Source organism: Haliotis asinina, chromosome 15, assembly GCF_037392515.1.
Source record: "Haliotis asinina isolate JCU_RB_2024 chromosome 15, JCU_Hal_asi_v2, whole genome shotgun sequence".
NCBI classification, from domain to species: domain Eukaryota; kingdom Metazoa; phylum Mollusca; class Gastropoda; order Lepetellida; family Haliotidae; genus Haliotis; species Haliotis asinina.
Window position 1 is genome coordinate 42,362,411 of NC_090294.1, and position 10,158 is coordinate 42,372,568.

At 37.7% G+C, this 10,158-nt stretch overlaps 1 protein-coding gene across 1 annotated transcript; it reads right to left on the reverse strand.

The window, feature by feature from the left end:
- Window positions 1-373: 373 nt before the first annotated feature.
- Window positions 374-5,561, reverse strand: LOC137266280 (uncharacterized). Its single transcript, XM_067801769.1, has 5 exons — window positions 5,379-5,561; window positions 2,624-2,651; window positions 1,626-1,835; window positions 833-951; window positions 374-508 (listed from the first exon to the last, which is right to left on the reverse strand). Exons 1-5 carry the CDS (start codon window positions 5,559-5,561, stop codon window positions 374-376), a joined length of 675 nt encoding a protein of 224 aa, XP_067657870.1.
- Between the last annotated feature and the right edge of the window lie 4,597 nt (window positions 5,562-10,158).

The following is a 10,158-nucleotide window of genomic DNA, read 5'->3' on the forward strand; positions in this document are numbered from 1 at the left end:
TACAATAAGATTCATCTAAAACAGAAGATGAGGATGAGATGCGTCGTATTATGGAACGACTACGTGAGTTCGAAGATAAGAGACGCCATCCATTACAAGCCACTTGCTCGAATTGCGAACAGTTGTGAACTCAGATCAACTGCATTCGGGAAACAATCGATAGAATACTGAACGAGGATACAACTTTAGCCTCCAGGATACGAACATTGTTCCGTGAGCACTGGATTGTCTGGTCCAGACTCGATTATTTACAGACCTCTGCAATATAGCTGGAATATTGCTAAGTGCGGCGTAAAACTAAACTCACTCACTTATCGACTCCAAAACTAAAGGTCTCTGATGCAGACTCCTTTATTGCAAAAGGTACAGATTGTTACTGACAGCCGTTCAGATAGACGTCTAGGTATTGAACCAGGGTCACATTTGCTGTGAAAATCAGTTTACGGCGGTTGAAGCGCCAGATAACCAGTTCAGCATCTTCTGGTTTCATTGATGCAAAATACATCATCTACAAACAAAACAACCATTATGAACTTTTCTTTACTAAGAATTTAAATAAATAATTATGTTTACGTAAGTATGAACCAAATTCATCATTTCATTGTTAATCCGTTCACTGAAATGCCACTTAGTAATCGAGGCATAAGATGTTTTCAATATATCGTAGAATACCAGCCGCAGAATAAACCCTTGAGTATTGTTTTTTGTCATGCTCTTTTTACATCATGTTCTGGTTTGCAAACAATTCAGCTTGGACCAGACAAATCAGTCAATGAAAGCAATTAAAACTGATCCAGGAGAGACAAACGTTTTTATCGAGTCCACAATTTACCTGAATAGGAAACACTCCGAGAACTCTATAAATGAGATTTGGGTGACTGTCCAGTCTGTACTTAAGGCTGTTCTCCAGATTGTCTCGTATTTCCTCTTTGTATTCTTCACTTGTTAGACCTGATACGCACAAATACATACAATGATTTAAATACATACAGGGACTCAAGTTATAGTGGTTGTATAACCATACTTTAAAGAGTGAAAGGTTGCTTTCGAAAAGAAATATTCTCTTCAAACAAAAGTAGGGGAACCTGAACTTTGAAGTCTGGCAGAACGAAAACCCTTGAGGAACGTTTCCATGACATTCATCTTGTGTATGCGGCATCATTTCATGTTATCACCACGTGCACAATGTGAGATTCTCCTACGCAGGCATGGGGTGTCATTATGAATTTTGACGTTTCTCAGGCAAGTCGATAAACCCTTTTCCGATAATTTTCTTGCATCTGTGCATGGTCAGGGTGTACAGGGTCAAATCACACACTACTGACAGAAAATTGTAAACCTGAAATTTTCATGCCATTCTCCAGTCATCTAATAAGGGGGATAACTGAACGGACAGCTTTGCTTTAACTGAAATCCATGTGGTGATGCATTGTCAAAACATCCATTATTATTGTATCAACATTGATTCAATCCCATATATCTCCTCATTTCGACAATTGTACATTGAAAGTACAGTTCCCCTACGTTTTTAAGAGTGTACATCATAAAACCAATGTTCCTTTTGGGCACGACGTTTGCCTGCAAATCGCAACATCGTATATGGTGCAACTCAAAACATGTTTTACCTTCCATTCTGAAAACTGTATCCCAAAAGTAAATGTGGTCACCAGTTAGGTTCGTTGGAGGCGGGGCACTTGCAATAAGGGTTTGGTTCACTCCCAGATCAGCTGCAAGTTTTTCACCGAGGAAAAGAGATTTCACAGTGATGTCCAGTTTAGCCTCTAACAATTTCTTTTCAAGAGGGCGTATATCACACAGGCTGGATAGATTAAGAACTGAAAAGAGATCATGGTTAAGAGAGTCATGAAACTAGATGGTAAGTCTTTGGTTATTCTTGAACAGCAAAAAAAGAAAGAAGCTATGGGTTCGTGAAATATGTTTTGTATCTCTCCAACAGAAATACATTACTTAATTTCCGACCCTTTGTGTTGTTTCACACAACATAATTTGTTGAAATTAATGAAATATTGTACCATGGATATCCCACCTGGCTGTTAACCTTCAGTGCAGACAGAAGTAGCACATATTGTACTGATTGCAGCTGCCATTATGATGTGATATACAACAAACATACAGAGAGTATCTTGGCCACGGTTTCAAATTGTTGAATTAAATGGAAGTGGAAGGGTGTCGGTCGGCGGTTATCCGACTGTCAACATACATCGACGGGCCAAATACGGCCCAAAAACAGAGCATGCGCACTCGGTAGGTCAGTTATAACAGACCAAATGCTGAACGCAACCATGATCAGCACTAACAGCATTGTTTGGCTCTGACGAGATTTTCTGATTTGTCTGTGTCACACTTACTTTCACTCAATATTTACATTTGTTTGCCTGTGTGATAATGTAGAATACGACACTGCAGAATAAGACACTTCCAAGTGTGGTTCAAGATCTATTGAACACTCCATATGATGACACTCACCGTCCTGCCATATAGCTTGAATAAATCTAAACTCGCTCACACTCAACATCGCCCTTCTCTACATCCTAAAGGAACCCTGATGGTACTTTGGATCAACAGAGGCAGTTTAAATGTAGACTGTCAAGTGTGTACTTACTTGCTAATACTCTTGGTTTACCAACTACCTGCAAAAAGACACAAACGCATCAATTTGAACGGTGTACTTCTTACTCATATTTTGATTTCGTTGTTCTTCATTTGATAATGTATAACTGCTAGACACATATTAGATGATCCTGCGCACAAAACGCATTTGTGACAAGAGAGCCGGTACAACGAATTGGGCGAGTGCACTTGGCTCCTACAGGTAGCTTGACGATTATGCACGTGCAATACATGCTAACCGTGACATGAGATCAACACCGCTACTGATTAACACCTGTCTCGCTACTGTGTAACACCAGTCTCGCTACTGTTGTACACCTGTCTCGAAACTGTTAAACAGATTTCAGTTGTAGTAAAAATGTCCAAGTTAGGAAAACATGGGCAAATAGTTCATTCTCAGGCAAGGGAGGTAGTATACAATGTTATCATGTATATGGACAAATATTGTGCAACCAAAGCAGATTCTCTTTTACAATGTAGCCTTGCTACTGGACTCTCAACGGCAACTTTAAAGTGCATTAAGGCAGAAGGTGGTAGGAGTGCGAGTGGACCTACATTTATCAGTCCCACCAAGTTGCAAAACCCAAAACTTGCAGTTACAAACTTGATGATTTCGACCGGTGTGCAGTCCGTCAATTTGTACAAAGTTTATATGGCGTAAAAAAACAACTACCCACTCTGGATACGATGTATGATATGGCAAAGAGTCAGTTGAACTACAAGGGTTCTAAGGAAAGTTTTCGAAAAAATCTCAAAAACATGGGGTTTAGGTGGTGAAAAACGCAGTCAAACCGTAAACTTTTAATGGAACGTAAAGACATTGTTCCCAAGCGTTTGCAATACTTGCGTGCAATAAAGACAGAGAAGAAAATCGAACACTCATCTTTATCGATGAAACATGGTTGCATGTACACCACATTGTCCCAAAGTGTTGGCAACTTGAGGGTCTGGCACCGGACCTCGGCTTATTGTGGTTCATGCAGGGAGTGACAACGGTTTTGTTCCCAATGCTTTGCTTGTTTTTGATTCCAAACTCAAATCAGCAGACTATCATGACGAGATGAACTCTGATAATTTTTCCAAATAGCTCCAGGAAAAGTTGATCCCAAACCTTCCACTGCACTCTGTCATCGTTATGGATAATGCACCATATCATAGCAAGCAAAAGGACAAATGTCCGCCAACCGCCAACAGAAAAGATGACATAAAAGCGTGGCTCCAAAGGCACAATATCTCATTTGATGAGAAAATGCTTAAAGCCGAACTATTGTTTCTTGCAAAATCCAACAAATCGGGCCCTGTCCACAGAGTAGACACGATGTTGAAGCAACATGGTCATGATGCACTACGTCTCCCGCCATACCACGCAGAACTAAACCCGATTGAGTTAATTTGGGCAAATGTGAAAAAATTATGTCGCTTTACAAAAGTTGCAGTTCACAAAAAGTTTCCTTAAGAGTTGCCATAAATGAAAGGATGTCTGCAATCGGTGCAAAAGAATGGTCGGAATGTTGTAAACATGTTAAAACAATTGAAGATGGTTACTGGCAACGCGAAATCGCAGTAGAAAGGGAAATTGACAGACTAGTGATTGACTTGGGACTTGCAAATGATTCACACACCGAGACTGATTCAGAGAGTGATAATTAAAGCATAAGTCAGTTAGTCCGTCTAATTTTCCAGCATTGTTGTGTCTTGTATAATATCTGACACATACTATATCAGGTTTTTACTGTCCCCATACTTTGTCATAAAAAAGAGTAATCTTTGGTGAATTGTCTGTATTTTATAATTTTTTAGCCACTGATAAATCTACTGAGTCTGGTACTGAGTAATCCCTAAACCGACAAATTTGTGTACAAAGATATTTCTCACTGACTTATCAATGTCAAAAGGTTTTTTTCATTTTTCTGTACACAATTTTGGTGACCATAATAAAAATATGACAGAAATTTGGAGATATTGTTTGAACACTTACCATTTCTCTGGAACCGGTTGTATAAATTTCCAAGACATGTATTACCGGTCGATCACCAGCGGAATTATGGACAAAATCAGCCCGTACAGAGAAATAGGAACAAAATTATGGGATAAAAATATTTCCCCCTTGCTACTCTGATTTAGCCACCACCATTCAGTAACAGAAAACTTTTAACATATTAAAAAGTTAAATGAAACATAATTAACTATATGTAGTTATTATCTATTTAATATTTAGCAGACGAAACGTCAACTTTATCCATTAAAACGACACCACATATTCCTTCGAATGATAAGAGTGCAATTTCAGGCATAAGATACTGATATTCCACGCTAACCTCTAGTTAAGACGAAGACAAATAGATGATTGGGGCATTGACAAGCATTTTAGATATTCAACAGTTTTGTTTAAAATAACCCAGGAAAATGTCATTTGCTTCGTGAAATGGATCGGTGGTCCTAAACATATTTGCTCAGTATACTGTGTTGATTCACTTCGTTGGGATTGTACCTGTTCCCAAATCGAGTGTGCTACAACAATTCATGCGTGAAACGCATGGGGAAAATGAACTTCTCGATATTTATCAGACAACCTGTCTCCCTCTTGTTTCAAGTGGATCGTTCTGTGGAGCGTTCTCAAGTATGCAAATCGGGGTCATTTGTCAGGTCGTGGACCATCTTATATGTGTTTACCAGTAGCCAATCAATTACATGAATGCTGAATCCGCAAAAGGCATTTAGAGTAACTGTATCTAAATTTTCCTTACCTTGAAGATGAAATCAGCATCGCCTGTATCTTTCAAAATTCTGTTTACAGTTGCCATGGTGGTCTGTACAGCAGCGACACCTGTTGGCTCAGTGATGTCGACAAGGAAACGAGAGAAGTCTTCGCATCTTGCTAGGCCCAACATGAGCATTATGGACACAATGACAAGTGTTGGACGTTCCATTGTTGTATGTTAATGTGAAACAAACACCTTACCGATTCATCACACTTGAAGTTCCCATATATACTGAGTGAGAGGTATAGCAATGGAGAGGTCCATTTACGAAAAGGGGCGTTAAGTTGCAAACTGCACGAGCACAAATCCTATATCTAATCAATCACATGATCAGACACCCATGAAGCTGGGAATGAACTCTACATCATCTCTCGGGATAATGCTTTGCCAGTGTTGCTACAACCAATCACAGTTCGAAGATTACAGTACTCCGCATTCACATCAACTGATTGGTGAAATGCAATATTCATCTTCTACTGTTCATTCTGGAGTACGCAGTCAGTAGTACGATTAATTACCATACGCATTGTGGTGCTCAGCACGATAACCATTGCTCTCAATATCAACTGACACTTTCTGTGGTCAGAAGGAGTGATGTTGCGTGTACAGCAGATGGAGTGAGTTTAGGTTTAGTTTTAAGCCGAACATGTTTCATGAACATAAAACATAAATACAATATTTTGAAAAATGCAATATTTGGATAATGTGACAAGCGTGGGATGTTTCATCGCTGAATGAAAGGCTTCAATACTGTATGACATGATATCTGAAGGTTTAGCACAATACAAACAGCTGCTGTGAAATACGATAATGTACTAGCTTCCAGTACAACAAAGGATAAGCTATAAGACCCTCTGCTTCTTGTACCAATGTCTGTCGGGGGATGCTCTAGGGTATCTCAGTGCCTGTATCGTACCTTATATCCCGGCTCGATCTTTGAGTCCAAAAATTTGCTGACTATCCCAGTTACCAAACCAGTTTCCTGTGGACAGAGATCCTTTTATTTTGCAGATGCGACTGAGTGGAATCAGTCCCCAAAATACATTAAAGAATGTGACACTTTCTCTCTGTTTAAATCCAGACTCAAACCTATCTCTATAAGCAGGCATTCTGTGATGAGTCAAGTCTGTGAATCCTTGGACTGTGCGCTTGGAGCATGAAGTATTCATGGAGTCATGCGCAATATAAATGAACTATTATCACTATTATTATTAAAAGAAAGTCTCGCATTTAAAATGTTTCTATCGCCCTCGAAAACCAAGTTTATGGTTAACAACGGGGAGAGTTCCATGCATACTTCTTCATTATTGATAACAGTGTCGTTACTAATTCCTCCTAGATAACAGTGTCGTTACTAATTCCTCCTTGATAACAGTGTCGTTATTAATTCTTCCTTGACAACAGTGTTGTTACTAACACTGCCTTGATAACGGTGTCCATACTAGAACTTCCTAGATAACAGTGTCGTTATTAATTCTTCCTTGACAACAGTGTCGTTATTAATTCCTCCTTGACAACAGTGTTGTTACTAACACTGCCTTGATAACGGTGTCCATACTAGAACTTCCTAGATAACAGTGTCGTTATTAATTCTTCCTTGACAACAGTGTCGTTATTAATTCTTCCTTGACAACAGTGTCGTTATTAATTCCTCCTTGACAACAGTGTTGTTACTAACACTTCCTTGATAACAGTGTCGTTACTGATATACTATTCTATAAATATACGCAAAGACGAGAATTCTGATGCGAAAATGTTATTTCTTTTCAAACATGAATATTACACCAGTTTAGAAGAAGTTTATGTCTGCACAAACAAATGGATATTGTTCGAAAACAGAGACGTTGAGCAGGATGGTGACGACGTATCACGACCCCGACGCCGGGTTTCAGTTCCGTACAGTTTGACCGAATACCCTCTAAAGTCAAGGCACCCTGGCTGCTGTGCTCCCAACTCCCAGTACGATCACGCAACTGTAATACCCGGATGTGCCCATCTTGGGCTGCAGTGGTAACTCAAGGTCTCCCTGTTCGGGGACGGTCATTTGTTATACCTGTTTCGTTGCAAAGACCTGCAAAGCCATGCTATCTTGCTCAGACTTTCATTCAGACGCCTGGCAACAGAAGCATGGAAATCTCCAGCATGCAGTCTTTCAATGGCGATGCTCAAGACGTCACTTGGGGATTTTACCTGGGAACTCCTTCAAAACGAATGCCAATTTCTGAAAGTAATCTGAACTTTTATTGCCAGGCAGTGAATGCTCTTTGCTGCACAATTTCAACTGGAAGGTGATTTCTGTTGAGTTGTGGCGATGCAATCTAATCCTAGTGAGAAATCCCATCAAAATCGATATTTTCAGGTAAAATCGATTGTTTTACTTGTGCAATTGTTTAAAATCATGTTATCAACACTTTTGTTTCATATTTTGTTTGAGCACAATAGGTTATAAATAGAGTTTTAAAAATACAAATCGCCTATGTGTTTCTTTTTGGGATAGTACAGATATCGTATAAAGGATCTTTCAATTTGGATTTATCCAGAAGGTAGCTTTAAGTGCAATGAAATTCCAGGTTGGTAAAATAATTAATGTAATGAATTGAAATAAGCTTAATAATAAGTAATTTGCATGTGAATAATGAGAGCAATTTTCATACATTGGTTTATGTTAATAACTCCTAATCTCTTACAAGTGAACTCTGTTAAATCACTTTGATTGTTAATCTTTGGCCTGCTGAATTAATTTCAGGATAAGGCTTTCTTAAGAGACTGGGTGATTTCAGGCAGTCGCTGTATCACAAAATAAGGAACAAATGAAAAAATATGACCAGACACAATGTGAACATTGTTATCCTAAAATATTCTGATATTTTCAAACGTACAGAGGTTATTGACAAGGCAAACATAAATAATGTATTTCTGAATTCCTTTCATATGAGTAGCTGAATAAATTAACAAATCAGCGCTAAACAATTTCAGTCTTTGTATTACCTCGATATCATAATATTATTATCTTACTTTACTTTTGTATATTTGTAATGGCAAGTATCATCGCGGTGACAAATTAAGAAACATTACTGAAAAAAAATGAATCGAAAATGTTCGTCGTAAACAAATCATATTTTCGATGTCAACACGTTTTGTTCAAATGGTACTATTACATATATTCCAACGTGTCAAATCAGTAAAATTGCAGAAGAAAATACATGATTAATGAGTCCTAAGATAAGTGTTACACTTCATTAATTTCGACACAAACTCTCAGAAAACCGGTATGTTTTTAACTATGTAATTGGCATATCACGGAACCAGTTTCACCATATATTCTTCCTTGACCCGGAAAAAGTAGTCGATCAACACTCCACATGCATGTTTCTCAGTATCTTTTGTTTGAACTTTTGTTTATATTAGAAGCGTCACTTTATTCTACACTAAATATGCAGATAAGAAACATATAATTATGAAGCATGTTGATGTTTGTTTCTTTTGTTTACCGCCGCAAGAGTTTTTTTTCATTCGGTCCGGCGCAAAAAATTATAGAGATAGATAGATAGATAGATAGATAGATAGATAGATAGATAGATAGATAGATAGATAGATAGATAGATAGATAGATAGATAGATAGATATAGTGTGTGTGTACAAACTTTTGCATCAAGTACTTCCAGACCATAAACGAATGAGTGCTCAGGCATTTTGTCTAATTCAAAGAAGATTGCTCTTGGCGTTATTTTGTTTTGTGGAGTCTATTGTATACTCTAATTAATACGGGAAAATCACTATCATTATAAATGTATATGTTATATAATATACATGTCAGTTGCTTGGCCTTATTCACAGTATACTTGAAAAGTGAAAACTGTTACATTTCATGACAAGTAATCATACTCGTGTTGTTATGACATAGTATTTTTACATATATATTTTTCTTCTCGTGTATTGTTCAGTATCTTTTACAATACAGGAAGTGTCTTTGGCTGATTACTCCATATTCTACAGTATTTGATCATGCATTTGGCAACTTGTGACTTTTGCTATCTCTTGCTTACTGCGCAGAACCTAAACCCTGCATAACTAAGAAGAAAATATTATTAATGCATTGTACATCATAGTATATGTCTCACTGAACAGCTACAAGTACAAAGCGTACAAAGTAACATTGTATACAACCATTTTTCAATTGTCATTGGACTGGCATAATGTTCACATAATTTGAAAAATAATTGTTTCATGATCAATAGTCGTTTAGAGTACAGTAAAATCATGTATTCAGCACACCAAAAGTGCATATTGACTATTCATGGTAAGATAAGAAATACGATAAGAACAGATATACCTATTTTATCCCGTGAAAAATTATTTTTGCTTAAAAACCGGTCTCAAAATCAGTATACATGTATACAAAATCGACACAAAAAATATACACAGTAATTACATGCACAAATGATTGCTGATGATAATTAATAAGGGCATAACGGTTTACTTTGCCGTTGTCGCATGTATGATGACTGTTCCAAGATATTTGTTGCATTAATAATAGGAATACTAGATGGTATAAAAGATTGTCGAGCTCGCTTTGTAACCGAAAACTGCCTCCAGATGGAAGTACGTAGTTCAGACTGGTGACATAAAATATGGGCACTGTGAATTCTAATTTTAGTTGCCATTTAGACAATCTGGCGCTCGTAAATAAAGGGAATATACTCGAGTGAGTGAGTGAGTGAGTGAGTGAGTTATAATTTAACGTCACATCGGTCACATTTCAGCC